Source organism: Mobula hypostoma, chromosome 14, assembly GCF_963921235.1.
Source record: "Mobula hypostoma chromosome 14, sMobHyp1.1, whole genome shotgun sequence".
In the NCBI taxonomy this organism is placed as follows: domain Eukaryota; kingdom Metazoa; phylum Chordata; class Chondrichthyes; order Myliobatiformes; family Myliobatidae; genus Mobula; species Mobula hypostoma.
In genome coordinates this window covers 3407298-3423946 of record NC_086110.1, presented here as the reverse complement: position 1 = coordinate 3423946, position 16649 = coordinate 3407298, and the positions used below count along the sequence as shown (strand labels likewise).

Genomic DNA, 16649 nt, shown 5'->3' with positions numbered 1-16649 from the left:
TCCTCCAGCATTTTCTGTGCTTTACCAGGTCTTTATTGCAATTCTGATTGTGAGAGCTTGTAGTCTGTAAATTGCTGCAATGTATTCCACATACAATGAAAATACTGTTGTTGTTCAGTCGTTAAGTCAAGTCCAACTCTTTGTGACCTCATGGACTTCTACACACCAAGCCTCTCTAAGATCCCCCAAGGTCATTTGCATTGTCTGAGTAATATTATCTATCCATCATAGCCTCTGTCATCCCCTTCTACTTTTACCTTCTGTTTTACCAAGGCATCCTGTCTTCTCGTGATGTGGCCAAAATATTTGAGCTTTTGTCTCATAATCAAGCCTCCTAGTGAGCAGCCTGGCTGTATTTCTTCAAGTATTGACTTGTTGGATCTTCTTGCTGTCCAACGAACTCTTAACACTTTCCTCCAGCATTCAAGTTCAAAGGTGTTGATTCTTCTGTATTCAGCCTTACTAATAGTCCAGCTCTCACGGCCATACATCACAACTGGAAATACCATAGGCTTGACTATATGGATCTTAGTAGACAATGTTATGTCTCTGCTCTTCAATCTCTGAACCAAAGAAGACAAAATCCGTCACTACTTTCACTTCATTTCTATTTATTACCACCGAATTAATAAGGTTGGTCGACATAATCTTGGTTTTCTTAATATTGAGGAAAAGCCAGCTTTTGCACTTTATTCTTTCACTTTGATTAGAAGCTTCCTCAGATCCTCCTCACTTTCAGCCATTAGAGTAGTATCATCTGCATTTCTGAGGTGGTTAATATTTCGTCCAGCAATTTTCAGTCCAACATTTGAGTCTACCATTCCAGCATTCCTCATGATGTGTTCAGTATATAGATTAAATAAGCAGGGTGACAGTATCCAGCCTTGTCATACTCTTTTCCCAATCTTGAACCAGTTTCTGTGTTCAGTTCTAACTCTTGCTTCTTGATCTTCGTACAAGTTTCTCATAAGGCAGATCAGATGTCCAGGTATCCCCATTTCTTTCAGGATTCCTATTTCTTTGCCATAGTTTATTATGGCCCACACTAGCTTCAAAGTAGTCAATAAAACATAGATAAATACTTTTCTGGAATTCCCTTGATTTCTCCATTATGAAGTGTAGATTAGTAATTTGGTGTCTGGTGCCCCTGCCTCTTCTAAAACCAATTTGTACACCTGGCAGTTCTCGCTCCATATATTGCTGGAGTCTTGCTTGCATGATCTTTAGCATTACCTTGCTAGCATGTGAAATTAGTGGAAATGTTTGGTAATTTGAACTTTCCTTTACATTTCCCTTCTTGGGGATTGGGATATAAACTGATCTTTTCCAGTCTAAAGGCCATTGTTGGGGTTTCCAGATCTGTTGGCAAATTACATGCAACACTTTTACAGCATCACCTTTTGAAGTTTTAAACGATTTAACTGGACTCCTGTCACATCCTGTAGTCTTATTATTGGCAATGTTTTCTATCACCCATTCAACTTCACTTTCCAGAATATCCGGCTCTAGATCGATGAGGGAGTCATTGCACGTGTCTTCGCTGTTGGGATCTTCCCTATCCAATTATTCTGGGTATTCTGGCCATCTCTTTTTGATGTCTTCTGCTTCTGTAAGGTCCTTATCATCTTTGTCTTTTACCAAACTTATTTTTGCATGAAATTTTCCTTTGATTTCTCTAATCTTCTTGAATAGATCTCTTGTTTTATGAAAATACTACAGAAGAATATAATTGACTATCATTTTGGTATATACATTGAAAGATCCTTTGCACGGAAACTGGATCATATAACTCTTTGATGTATTGCACAATTCATTTTCAATTAAAAACCAATGTAATGAAAGATTTGAGACCTATCATAACTTTTAAGAAGTTCACAGTGTCCTTCTGAGTTCTCCTAGAGTCTGATAATCTGAAGCACTAAGAAATGTGCATGGGATCCAACACTGCAACACGGGTCCCAACTCCTTTTCTTGGATTTAGAGTTATGCATACATGACCCACAATTGGAGTTTAAGCCTATTTCATGCTTAAAGGAGATTTACCTGAGTTGGTACCTTGCCATGTACCTATCTTGGGTGATCCTTTTTAAGCAATACATTTAGCTATTGTGATGGTCGCCTCTGCCTCAAACATATAAACCTTGCTTGATCCCCAGTGATTACAGGAAGAATGGAGACAGGTTAACCCCTATAGACATCAATGGATCTGGGGTTGAGAGGGTGAATAGCTTTAAGTTCCTCGGTATAAACATCACTGAGGATCTCACATGGTCTGTACATACCGGCTGTGTGGTGACAAAGGCACAACAGCAGCTCTTTCACCTCAGACGGTTGAAGAAGTTTGGTGTGGGCCCCCAAATTCTAAGAACGTTTTCTAGAGGCACAATTGAGAGCATCCTGACTGGATGCATCACTGCCTGGTATGGGAATTATACCTCCCTCAATCATAGGATTTTGCAGAGAGTGGTGCGGACAGCCCGGCGCATCTGTAGTTATGGAGTTCCCACTATTCAAGACATTTACAATGACAGGTGTGTAAAAACGGCCCGAAGGATCATTGGAGACCCGAGTCGCCCCAACCACAAACTGCTCCAGCTGCTACCATCTGGGAAATGGTACCGCGCATAAAAGCCGACCAACAGGCTCTAGGGCAGCTTCTTCCACCAGTCCGTCAGACTGCTTAATTCATGCTGAATGCCACTGTATTTCTATGTTTTATTGACTATCCTGTTGTACATAATATTTATTATAAATTACTATAATTGCACATTGTACATTTGAATGGAAATGTAAAGATTTTTACTCCTCATGTATTTGAAAGATGTAAGTAATAAATTTAATTCAATTCCATTCAATCAAATACTGAAGGCTGTCCTCCTGGTTTGTCCCTTCCATTCCAATTCCCTCCTCCTTCTGAAACCTGACAGTCAAGCTTCGCCCTCAGCTTGCATCATAGCTCCAACAACTGATTCCTATCCCCACACCCTGAACCCAGATGAATACTTAGGAGAATATGTCTGCCCTTGATTTTTCATAACCTGAGTAGATTTTTCATTATTTTATATGTAACATAGATGCCACAAGTTTTTTTTGCCCTTAAATTTTCAGATGCAATGGAACTAAAAGTAATTTAGATTCAAAGGGGAGGAAATTGGATCCAACTATTTAATTTTAATTGTCATTTTCTTTGAAGTTCAAAAATGTATTATCTGTTTGTATTTTAAGAGCCTTTGTATACAGAACAGTTTAATATGTCTAGTGTCTATACCAAGTATAATTCTAAAGCTTTTTGCTCTTTCATTAAGTGACTGGTATTTTCTCATTGCTTAACTTTTTACTGCACGATTGAATAAGTATTTTATGATTAGATTATTACTATCTATAGCTTAGAACCAAATTTTTCTTATCTCTATGGTATAAAAATAGCTGTTTTGTGCTACGCACCATCTTTTTTTCTTCACCTTCCCTTCTTCAACTAGTAAGACCCACTGTCACTGTTCTGTTCCTGTTCTCTTTGTTCCGTCAACTCTAATAAAATGATTGTGAAGCAACAAGTCTTATGCCTCATTCCTGCCTTCTAAAAGAACCTTGGATTTAAACACTAGAGTCCAACACAGACATGAAGAAAACGTTTTTTTTAGTAGACAAGGTCAGAGCATTAGCATAAGCCAGTGTCTTCGTGTCTGTTCAATCTTGTAACAGCAGGTGCAGATTCCTCTGAGGCACAGCTCTGTGGACAACTTGGGGTTAGAGTAGCGACCTCATGTGCATCAGTGGATGGTGGGTTGAAAGATAGCAGACTGTTATATACAAACTAGCCATGTAACTGTAATTGCCAATTAACCACGCTGAGATATACCTAAGGTAGTTACAGTAAGGAGTTAAGGTGAGTGATTGAGGGGCCCTGAGTAGAATGCATTGCTATCTCTCATATGATTTTATTGAAAGGTATAGCATTCTAATTTGAAAATTTTGTAATTTTATTTTGATTAAATTCTTAGTTTGAGCATGCAGAATTTTAGTTTTTGATGTAAAAATAATCAATGTGGAAAGCAATTTCAGAGAACTCTGGGACCCAATGACTATATTGCGTAATTTATGTATTGACCAAAGAAGTTAACACTGGTAAAATAGTTACTGAAATGTCAATAATTAGGCAATTCACACAGTAGAAAATATATATAATTATGAAATTTCTCAACTTTTACAACATTACATTTGGCAATAAGCTGAAAGTGAGCCAAGTTTCTTGTAGCTGAGTTGTGATTTGCAGAAGATAATAACATCAGGAATTCATGGAAAGTGCTCCATTGCTGCTCTTGCATATCTGAGGAAAATTTCTAACACCAAGTAATGCACTGGGAGACCTTTTGTATGTGTCATTAAGAATATTCAGAGCTCCGGTAGTTGTAAGTTTGGATTTGAGAGGAATTGATGGTTATGGAGACTGGTCAAGAAAATGCAGTTGCGGCCAAAGGATTCGTCTGGTCAACTCTCGCTCTGAAACAATCATGCCTGTATTGTACATTCAAGTGTCTATGTCAATTTTACAGCTGAAGAACAATTTCTTTTAAGAGAAAGTAAAATAATCTGTACTTGTATTGTGAAACTTACAATTGTTTACAGTAGTCTGTGAGTTATATATATTTTACCTAATTGGAACTGGGAACTTAGAGGAGCAGGTGAAATTAGCAGTTAAGTAACATAACTGAGCCCTAGAGCCCAAAACAGTAATGAAGCACTTTGTGAAAAAAAATCTGTTGCTATTGAATTTAGAATAATTTATCAAATAGCCTTTAAGTACTTGGTAAAATTCAATGAAATACATAACTAATTGCAAGGTATAGAAAATTGATTCTCCTCATGTACTTCCTTACTTGCAATAATGTCTGGTGTGGGAATCGAAATGCCACAGTGATTTATGTCATGTATTAAAGAATCAGTTTTGGTCTGGAGTAGATCTGTCTTCAGAGCTGTAGGGCATTTGTCTGACTTTATTAATGCTGTGGTCGTTAGATGTAATCTGTTTGAATTGTTCCCAGTTTAATGTGCAGCATGTACAATGAAAGCTAATTAATTCAACATCAGATAGGTATAACCATTCTCTGCTGCAGACAGGTTATTTCCAGTTAAATAAATTAGCCAAGCTGGTCTTCTGTATGACACGATGCATGCTTTTGTAATAAATTTGTAATTCGTTTAGAATCTAACTGAACTAGGAATACAAAGCAGCTGTAGACCTGGTCTCATTAGAAATAATAGAAACCCATCCTTGTTTTCTATTAGTGCAGTAGATAACTGTTCTCTTTCACTTGTTATTTATTGCAGTTTTGAGTACTATTATAAGTCAATGTCCTATGTCCCCTTCTCCCATAGCATCCTGGTTATTTAATTCTAGCACTCATTCAACTTGCCTTCTGCCATCCCTTTAGTTTTTACTTAAATGTTCTTATTTGTCCCCTGACAATGTAACTAGCTATGATTTTGTTGTTTTTTCACCAGGAGGGAGATGTCTGGCCCAATTCCACAGCTGAAATAAGTATAATCTGCAGACCTCAACAAGCAAAGGTATTTCAGTGGACAGTCTACTGTGATGTCACAGGTACAGCATGTTAGCCACTTATACCATAGCAACTTTCGCTGTGTGCCTATCCCTTCATGCTTTCACTCCACTGACCACATCTATTTCATTTTAAGTTCTATTTGCCCTGCTCTGATACTTTCATTTCTGATTTTGACTCCTCACTCCTGTCTCTACTGGAATGGCCCATTCCTCTGTCTTGATGTTAAGCATACATACCCTCTGGCACTGAAAATAAATGCCCTAATTTTCTTCCCTCATCATCTCCTGACAACATTGTATTGTCCAGTGCTCTATGTTATTAAACAGTTTGTGGTGGGATGATATCTTCTACTTTTCTTCTCTGTTACCTGACAATTTCCAGGTTGAATCTCAGATATCTAGTCGAGATGATAACATCTGCCTTTCATTGGCCTTCAAGAATTTTGGCTATACTTTCGATATGTTCTTTTTTACTATTCATAGGTTCTTTGAATTGTCATTGTTTGATACAGTTCTGAATCAGAATCAAGTTTATTATTACTGTTGTGAAATTTGTTGTGTCATGGCAGTAGTACAGTGCAATACATAAAATATACTATAAATTATAGTATAATAAGAAATGCGCTCACTGGCCAGTTTATTAGGTAAACCTGTACACCTGCTCATTAATCTAATCAGCCAATCATGTGGAAGAAACTCAATGTATACAAGTACGCAGCTATGGTTAAGAGGTTCAGCTGTTGTTCAGACCAAACATCAGAGCAGGGAAGAAATGTGATCTAAGTTACTTAGTCTGTTGAAAGATTGTCTGGTGCCAGATGCAGTGGTTTGAGTATCTTAGAAACTGCTGATCTCCTGGAATTTTCACACACAACAATCTCTAGAGTTTACAGAGAAGAGTGTGAAAAAATCCAGTGAGCAGCACTTCTGTGAGTAAAAACATTTTGTTAATGAGGTAGGTGAGAGGAGAACAGAACAGACAAAGTTGGTCAGTAAAACTATTGAAAATCTTTTCTTTGTACTTTTGTCAGTTAAATAAAGGTTCACGTGAATTAACATATCACAGATTTTTGTTTTTATTGCATTTTGGAAAATATCCCAACTTTTCTGGAAAAGGGGTTTGTATATTGAATAGATTAAAATTCATTCTGTAATTGATTTACAGAAATACTGTATATTAAAAAAGTGAGGTAGTATCCAAGGGTTCAAAGTCCATTTAGGAATCGGATGGCAGAGGGGAAGAAGCTGTTCCTGAATCGCTGAGTGTGTGCCTTCAGGCTTCTGTACCTCCTTTCTGATGGTAACAGTGAGAAAAGGGCATGCCTTTCTGAGACATCACTCCCTGAAGATGTCTTGAATACTTTGTAGGCTAGTACACAAGATAGAGCTGACTAGATTTACAGTCCTGTGCAGTAACCCCTCCATACCAGACAGCGATGCAGCCTGTCAGAATGCTCTCCACGGTACAACTATAGAAGTTTTTGAGTGTATTTGTTGACATGCCAATCTCTTCAAACTCCTAATAAAGTATAGCCACTGTCTTGCCTTCTTTATAACTATGTCGATATGTTGGGACTAGGTTAGATCTTCAGAGATCTTGACACCCAGGAACTTGAAACTGCTCACTCTCTCCACTTCCGATCTCTATGAGGATTGGTTCGTGTTCCTTCATCTTACCTTTCCTGAAGTCCACAATCAGCTCTTTCATTTTACTGACGTTGAGTGCCAGGTTGTTGCTGTGGCACCATTCCACTAGTTGGTATGTCTCACTCTTATCCCCACCTGAGATTTTACCAACAATGGTTGTATCATCAGCAAATTTATAGATGGTGTTTCAGTTATGCCTAGGAACACAGTCATGTGTATATAGAGAGTAGAGCTAAGCACATACCCCTGAGGTGCATCAGTATTGATCGCCAGTGAGGAGGAGGCATTATCACCAGTCCGCACAGATTGTGGTTTTCCGGTTAGGAAGTCAAGGATCCAATTACAGAGGGAGGTACAGAGGCCCAGGTTCTGCAACTTCTCAATAAGGATTGTGGGAATGATGGTATTAAATGCTGAGCTATAGTCGATGAACAGCATCCTGACGATAGTGCTTGTGTTGTCCAGGTGGTACAAAGCCGTGTGGAGAGCCATTGAGATTGTGTCTGCCATTGACCTGTTATGGCGATACACAAATTGCAATGGGTCCAGGTCCTTTGATACTCAGCCTGTGGGCTGCAGCTAAGTCCTGCCGGCCCTTCCTGACAGTTTGACTGCATGCTATCTTTACTTATTTACCAGTTGTCTTACCCTGAGTGTTTTCACTCAGTTCCCACCCTCCTGCCAGATTAGTTTAACCCCTTCCCAACAGCTCTAACAAACCTGCCCGTGAGAATATTGGTCCCTGTTGGGTTCAGGAGCAAGCTGTCACTTTTGAACAGTTCATACCTCCCCCAGAAGAGATCCCAATTATTCAAGAGCCTGAAGCCCTGCTCCCTGCACCAGCTTCTCAGCCAGGCATTTATCTGCCAAATCATCCTGTTTCTACCCTCAATGGCATGGGGCACAGGCACCAATCCAGAATTACTACCATGGAGGTCCTGCTTCTCAGCTTTCTACCTAGCTCTCTAAATTCTCTTTTCAGAATTGAAAGAAGAGAAGAAGGGAGTGGTAGTGATAGGGGACTTAATAGGGAGGGGATCAGACAGGAGATTCTGTGGATGTGAACGAGACATCCGGATGGTATGTTGCCTCCCAGATGCCAGCGTTAGGGTCTCGGCCCGAAACGTCGACTGTACCTCTTCCTAGAGATGCTGCCTGGCCTGCTGCATTCACCAGCAACTTTTATGTGTGTTGCTTGAAATTCCAGCATTCTGCAGATTTCCTCGTGTTTGCTTAATATGCCAGTTTGTGACTGCAGCCTTCCAGAACTCACAATTAGAAGTGGGAAGAACTTGTCTGAACCTACTCCTCATAGACATAGACATATTGCTCCCCCTCAAGAATCAGCAAGTAAAAATTTTAAATTCGAAGTTTAACCTAGGGGAAGAGAAACAAAACTAAGAGCAGCACAAAATTGCTGCTACTCCATTTGCAGACAGGTGTGGACTCCATCCAGATAATAATCTATCTGTTTGTAGAACCTAGTAATGGGGTGGTTCAGATAAACAGCGATCCAACCAAAACATCAGTGGTGGAGCTGGCAGAAGAGAAAGACACATCAAACCAGCAGTGAAGGTAGACAAAGGCTGCAGCAGTGAAAGGTCTAGTCCGCAGTCACCTTGTACTCCATACCACTGGACACTGACCCGGATCTGTCAAGGACCATGTGGTGGTTGCCCATAACTCAACTTCCCCATGTAAATCCAAGTCAGACATAGGCATTCTCCATCTCGAGAATCCACCCTAGCAAACCAGATTAAGTGCCATGCATATTATTGGTTTTTCTTTGGAAAGAAGATCTACAGTTTGAGTATGACTGTTTAAATGGTTACTCGGACATTCGACTGAGAAAAGAACATCAAGGGACTTGTTTCTTTAACCTAATATCTGGTTTGATTTTTTTTTTGTTTCTTTCTTAATTAACTAATTGATAGTTTTTCCTACTAATGGGGCTTCTTTTTATATATATATTTAGGGGAGAGTTCAATTACTTATGATATTATTAATTGGTATTTTTGAAAATTTAGTTGGGTTAAATATGCTATTAACTTTTTTCTGCTTTATTATAGCATCTTATAACCGAATTTAAAGTTTTTTTTAGGGATTTAATGTTAAATTAAAAATGGCGCTGGTTTTTTCTTTTTAAGAGATAACATTATTTTGGTTCTTTCTTGTTTAATAGATGCTGGAATGTAAATACTTTCCTTTGTTGAGACTTTATTGTTTTTCTTACAAGGTCAGTTAGTTTTTTTTTAACAAGGGGGAGGGAGAGAAAATCCTTAAATTTTTTTTCTGTACAGACAGAGCGGTCCCTGGCTTTTTATTCTATATAGGTTGCTTGCCTTTTTCTGGGCTTTGGGGGGAGGAGGGTAGGGTTAGAGTTAGGAGTTTTTTCCCATTGAGTGGTTCCGGAGCATGCGTGTTCTCTATGTGGTTCTATTCTTCATCGCTGCCATTTTTGATCATCCCATATTGGTATGTGCTCTGCGCATGTGTAAAGTAGAATAAAATTATAGTATGGTATTTAAACGGATTAATGTAGTAAGTTGGAATGTACGTGGTTGGAATCATCCTATCAAACGAGAAAAGACTTTTAAAATTATTAACCGATTCCAACCTGATATAATTTTTGCTCAAGAGACACATATCAGGGCAGGAGATCAAAATAGATTTTTTTGGATGGTGGAGGGGTTTGCAGTTTCACTTCACTTCTCAGAGTAAAACTAAAGACGTGTCCATCTTTATTAAATCCAATATATTTACTCAAGAGGATATTGAGTCAGATTCTGATGGTAGATCTTTAATTGTTAAAGGAGTGATCTGTAACAGAAAAGTTGTTTTGGTCAATCTGTACGGTCCTGACTTAGATGATCCTTTTTTTAAAAAGGTATTTGCTTTACTGCCTGATTTAAATGAATATATATTGATAATAGGTGAGGATTTTAACTTGTTTAAATCCTTTGATTGACAAGACCTCAACCAATCAATGACTTCCAAATCGCTCCGCGTCACTTATTAACTCCTTTTTGACCGATTTTGGATTGATCGAATTATGGAAGTATTTGCACCCTGATAACAGAGGATATTCTTTCTTTTCATATGTTTATAAAAAATATTCGAGGATATTATATTATAATCGATCCCCGCTTCTTGCCTAGAGTTAAAAATTGTGAATATGACGCTATTGCTATATCTGATCATGAATGCCTTTGAGTTTGTCTTTTGAATTTGATGATATCATTTTTGCCCGTCCACCATGGCGCATGTCTCAGACATTACTGCAAAACTCTGACTTTGTCAGTTTCATTGAAACCCAGATAAAAGATTTTTTTCTTTTTAATGATATAGGGAGTACATCCAAATTAATTATATGGGATACTTTTAAAGCATTTTTATGTGGTCAGGTCATTTCTTATTCAGCTAAGCTTAAAAAACAGACTAAAGCAGAATTAAATAAGATTTCAAAACAAATTAAAGACTTAGATAATATCTATGCAATTTCCCCTAATATTGATTTATTCAATCAAAGGGTGGAACTTCAATCACAATATAACCTATTATTAACTCATCCCATTGAAGGTTATTTGCTTAAGTTAAAGAGCCAATTTTATATGTTTGGAGATAAAAATAATAAACTGCTTGCATCTCAATTAAAAACGGCTAAAGCCAAAAGGCAAATTTTGAAAATTCGTAGGAAAAAGGATACCCTGGCTTGGAAATATGAAGAAATTAATAAGATTTTTCAAGATTTTTATACTGAACTTTATAAATCTCAATGTCCAGTAGATTCTTCTGAAATGAATACTTTCTTACGAAAGATTGCTTTTCCTAAAATTTCTGTTGAGGATCAAAAAACTCTTGATGCCCAAATTACTGAAGCCGAAATTCATAAAGTATTTTTTCAATGCAATCTGGTAAGGCCCCTGGACTTGATGGCTATTCTGTAGAATTTTATAAAAAATTTGGAAAATTGTTTTCTTCGTATATGTTGGAAATGTTTAAGGATTCTTTTGTGAAAGGTGATTTATCCTCTACTTTCTATGAGGCTTCTATTTCTTTAATTCTTAAAAAGGATAAAGATCCTACTGACTGTGCCTCATATAGACCTATTTCATTATTGAATGTTGATGCTAAGATTCTGTCAAAGATAATGACCAATTGGTTGGAGAATATTTTGGGTAAAATTATTTTTAAAGATCAAACAGGCTTTATAAAGGGCCGTTATTCTTTTTCAAATGTTCGGAGATTATTTAACATTATATATTCATTCTCTTTTAAAACTCCACAATATGCCGACGCTTTGGATGCTGAAAAAGCATTTGGTCGAGTCGAATGGAAGTATTTATTTAATGTTTTAGAGAAATTTGGCTTTGGTGTTAATAGTTGGATTAGAATGATATATAAAGCTCCTATTGCTACTGTTGTCACTAACAACTGTAGGTCTCCTTTTTTTCAGCTTTGACGGGGGACAAGGCAAGTTTGTCCATTAAGTCCTTTGTTATTTAATTTAATATTAGAACCCCTTGCTATTGCTCTTCGTGAAGCTAAAAATATCATGGGATTTTTGTGAATGAGACCATTCATAAGATTTCTCTTTACGCTGACGATTTATCAGTTTGTATATCTAATCCTGAGGAATCTATTCCTGCCTTGCTGAAATTATTCAATGAATTTGGAGATTTTTCAGGATATAAAATAAATTTTAGTGTAAGTGAATTGTTTTCTTTCAATGAATCTGTCCCTATATTTGATAATACTCCTTTCAAAGTCATGGATTCTTTTAGATATTAAGGTGTTATAATCACTGAAAAATATAAGGATCTTTATAAGGCCAATTTTGTTCCCTTGGTAGACTCTATGAAGTATTTATTTAGTAGATGGCATCCACTTACATTTTCATTGTCGGTCGTATTCATACAGTCAAATGATGATTTTTACCAAAATTTTTAGATTTATTTCAGTGTACGGGGTCTTTCTTTTGTTACATTTAAAATGGCGATTTTGTTATGTTAATCTGGGGAATGCGGCTTTGTTGTGCTTTAATGCAGAAGAGGGTTTGCGCTAGCAGTTTGTTTACTTTAAATTGAGATAGCAGGGTTCTATTAGCCAATGGGTGGTTATGTATCGTTTTGTTTTCGGATACCATGCTGTATGATATGACTGTGGACTGAGTTTTGGCGGGGAGTCGGAGGAGAGACGAGGAGGACCGCGGACGTGTGGAGAGACTCCGGTCGATCACTCAGGGTGGTCCCGCGCCGTGAGTCGACGGAATTCGGGTGGTCATCTGAAGTCGAATTGAGCTCCAACGTAGCGCGCAAAGAACTTGGACTTTGATAAGTGTTGGCGCCTTTTTTTCTCATTACTTTCCTCTCTGTATCAAATGCATATTAATGTCATAGAATTAGTAATATCTATAAAGTGTATTTGTTAAAATTTACTGGGTGTGCTGGTTGATGATTGATGTTTGTGATTGATTCGGGCGGCGACCAACCCTGTGGGGAGTGTTGAGGCGGTGCTGGGCTGGATTTCCCTTAGACATACACGAGCCAATATAACGGAACGTGACATCAGAATATCCCAGTTTTTTTGACTAAGAAGTTCTTTGATTGGAATGAATCTATTATTTTATCTTTTATTTGGAATAATAAAAGACCAAGAATTAGTAAATGTCACTTGCAAAAGTTGAAAAAGGATGGAGGTCTCGCTTTGCCTAATTTAAGGATGTATTACTGGGCTGTTAATGTGTGATATATGTCCTTTTGGTTATATTGGTTTGATAAGAACGATCGGCCAATTTGGGTAGACCTGGAATTGAAAGCTGTGAAACAGTTTTATTTAACCTCATTATTGGGAGCTGCTTTACCTATTCAATTAGCTAAAGTTGCTAATTTAAACCTATACCCTGTGACTAAGCATTCTTTACAAATTTGGCTCCAGTTCCGCAATTTTTTTAATCTTAAAAAATTTAAACTTTGTTGTTTAATTTATCAAAATTACTTTTTTAAGCCTTCTTTGAGTGATCCAATTTTTTTACTTTGGAAAAATAAAGGTATTAATTCATTTTTGGATTTATTTAAAGAAGATAGATTGATATCTTTTGAACAATAAATAAATATTCTCTTTCATACTCACACTTTTTACAATACCTTAAAGTTAGACATTTTTTACAAAAATTTTTAAGTAATTTTCCTTACATATTGGATGCTGACCTGTTAGATACTATTATGAGTATGAACCCTTTGATGAAGGGTTCTATTGGAAGAATTTATAATTTATTATAAATTCTTCTAGGGTCAAGGATGTCTCTGATCACTTGCATGACATTCTGAAGTGGGAGGGTGATCAGCCAGATGTTGTGGTGCACATTGGTACCAATGACATAGCAAGGAAGAGTGAGGAGGTCCTGGAGAGTGAGTATAGAGAGCTTGGTAGGAAGTTGAAAAGCAGGACCTCGAGAGTGGTAATCTCCAGGATTGCTACGTGTGTCATGGTCCCGATCAGGGTCCCTTTAAATTTAGCCTGTTTATGTTACGATCCGGACCGTTGATTCCCTGTTTTCCCGCGTCCCTCGACTTTGGTGATTAGAGGCAATTAACACTCGGCTGAACCGGTAGTTTATAGTCTCCGGCTTTCAGCCGTTCAGTGAAGGAGCGTCTGCAAAGTCTGCAAAGTCACGGCGTGCCAATGTCATCTGGCCGGAGCAAGCCTAGTCTCTGCCCGAAGCGAGTGCCGGTAATTCGCCTTTCCTCACCAGAGCAACCCTGTCCAGTTACCTCGCTAAAGCGAGCCTGCAAAGTTTCCTTACTGAGGTGGGTCCGTTAGTTAACCCGCCGGAGGGAATCAGGAGCCGCTGTCTACTGTTCCCGGGCCGAGTCGAGAGCTCGGCACTACCCGGAGGTTCCAAGCACCACATCCTGGCTCCGGTGGCATTCAAGTACCACGTCCACGTCCTGGCTCCGGCGGCGTCCAAGTACCACATCCACGTCCTGGCTCCGGCGGCGTCCAAGTACCACGTCCACGTCCTGGCTCCGGCGGCGTCCAAGTACCACGTCCACGTCCTGGCTCCGGCGGCGTCCAAGTACCACGTCCACGTCCTGGCTCCGGCGGCGTCCAAGTACCACATCCACGTCCTGGCTCCGGCAGCATCCAAGTACCACGTCCACGTCCTGGCTCCAACGGCGTTCAAATACCATGTCCACGTCCTGGCTCTGGCGGCGTCCAAGTACCACATCCACGTCCTGGCTCCGGCAGCATCCAAGTACCACGTCCACGTCCTGGCTCCGGCGGCGTCCAAGTACCACGTCCATGTTCTGGCTCCGACGGCGTTCAAATACCATGTCCACGTCCTGGCTCCGACGGCGTTCAAATACCATGTCCACGTCCTGGCTCTGGCGGCGTTCAAATACCATGTCCACGTCCTGGCTCTGGTGGTGTTCAAGTTCCATGTCAAGTCCTGTCCCTGGTGGCGTTCAACTACCATGTCAAGTCCGGGCCCTGGCGGCTTCCAGTTCTGAGTCTAGTCCTGGCCCTGGCGGTCTGTGATTCCCGTCCTACCCCCTTGTCTGAATCCCTTCTCTGCCCCTCTCGCCTCTAGCCCTCGTCTGCAGCCCCCAACTGCACTTTGGTCTAGTTCCATCACCAGAGCTAGATAGGTACTGTCTGGTGTTCATTCGTGTTGCTCTTGTCTTGTCTTGTCCTTGCCTCCGCGGGGTAAGTCAGGCCGTCTTGCCGTTGCCCCGCGGAAGGTCATGAGTCTCGGCCCTATGTCCTGTACCCAAGAAGGGGTCCCGGCTCTCTGTTCTGTGTGTGAGTCCCGGCCCTATGTCCTGTATCCAAGGAGGGGTCCCAACTCTGTGTTCTGTGTATGTGTCCATGGTTCCATGTACCTGCTCTCCCGAGACCGAGGCTCTGTGTTCCCATGTTCCTCCTCTCCCTAGCCCAGGTCATGTCCATGCCTGGTTCTGGGGTCTGAGCCCGAGGCAAGACCCAGGTAGATAGATAGAGAGATAGATATACTTTATTAATCCCGAGGGAAATTTGGTTTCATTACAGCCGCACCAACCAAGAATAGAGCGTAAATATAGCAATACAAAAAACCCCAACAATCAAACAACAAAATGCAAACTATGCCAGATGGAAAATAAGTCCAGGACCAGTCTGTTGGCTCAGGGTGTCTGACCCTCCATGGGAGGAGCTGCACGTTCGATGGCCACAGGCAGGAGCGACCTGCCGTGCCGCCAAGTGTTGTATCACGGTGGAACACTTGGGTACTGGGTCCTTGCCCAGTCTCGGGCTCGGAGTCCATACCCTAGCCTCTTCGTGTCTCCTCTAGTTCTGGGAGCAGATTCTGAGTCCAAGCCCAGACCCTTAGTCCCAGCCCAGTCGTAATCCTGAGTCCTTGTCCAGTCGCTATTCCTGCTCTGCCTTGCTCTCCTGGGATCGAACAATAAACTCAATCTAAGTAACATCACAAGATGTGTCTTGCATTTGCATCCACCCTTGCTCCCAATGCCCCCCGCCAATGTGACAACGTGCCAGTGAGGGTAGGAATAGGATGCTCTGGAGGATGAACACGTGGCTGAGGAACTGGTGTAGGAGGCAGGGTTTCAGATTTCAGGATCATTGGGACCTCTTCTGGGGCAGGTGGTACCTGTACAAGAGAGACGGGTTACACTTGAACTACAAGGGGACCAATATCCTTTCAGGGAGGTTTGTTAGTGCTATTGGGGAGGCTTTAAACTAGATTTGCAGGGGGATGGGAACCAGAGTGCCAGAGCTGACAGTGAGGCTGGGGTGAAAATAAATGATGTTAAAAGTTCAAGCAAAGCCGCAAATAGAAAGGTTGTGAGTGGTGGTAAAAATCTTCTGAGGTGTATACATTTCAATACCAGGCGTATTGCGGGGAACATAGAATAGTACAGCACAGTACAGGCCCTTTGGCCCACAATGTTGTGCTGACCCTCAAACCCTGCCTCCCATATAAGCCCCCAACTTAAATTCCTCCAGGCAGATGAGTTGAGGGCGTGGATTGACACGTGGAATTATGATGTTATAGCAATTAGTGAAACTTGGCTACAGGAGGGGCAGGACTGGCAGCTTAATATTCCAGGGTTCCGATGTTTCAGATGTGATAGAGGCAGAGGAATGAAAGGTGGGGGGGAGGGTAGCATTGCTTGTCAGGGAAAATGTTATAGCAGTGCTCAGGCAGGGCAGATTAGAGGGCTTGTCTGCTGAATCCTTATGGGTGGAGCTGAGAAACAGGAAAGGTATGGCCACATTAGTGGGGTTGTATTATAGACCACCCAATAGTCAGCGAGAATTGGGGGAGCAAATCTGCAGAGAGATAGCAGGCAACTACAGGAAGCATAAAGTTGTGGTGGTAGGGGATTTTAATTTTCCATATATTGATTGAGTCTCCCATACTGTTAGGGGTCTAGAT

The 16649-nt window shown here is 40.3% G+C and overlaps 1 protein-coding gene across 1 annotated transcript in view; it reads left to right on the top strand.

Moving 5' to 3' along the window:
* The window catches only part of hydin (HYDIN axonemal central pair apparatus protein), a 977428-nt gene that overhangs the window by 181724 nt on the left and 779055 nt on the right, over window positions 1-16649 (top strand). Inside the window, exon 10 of the mRNA XM_063066586.1 lies at window positions 5503-5602. Coding sequence (XP_062922656.1) covers window positions 5503-5602 — 100 coding nt within the window. The remainder of the gene's footprint in view (window positions 1-5502; window positions 5603-16649) is intronic.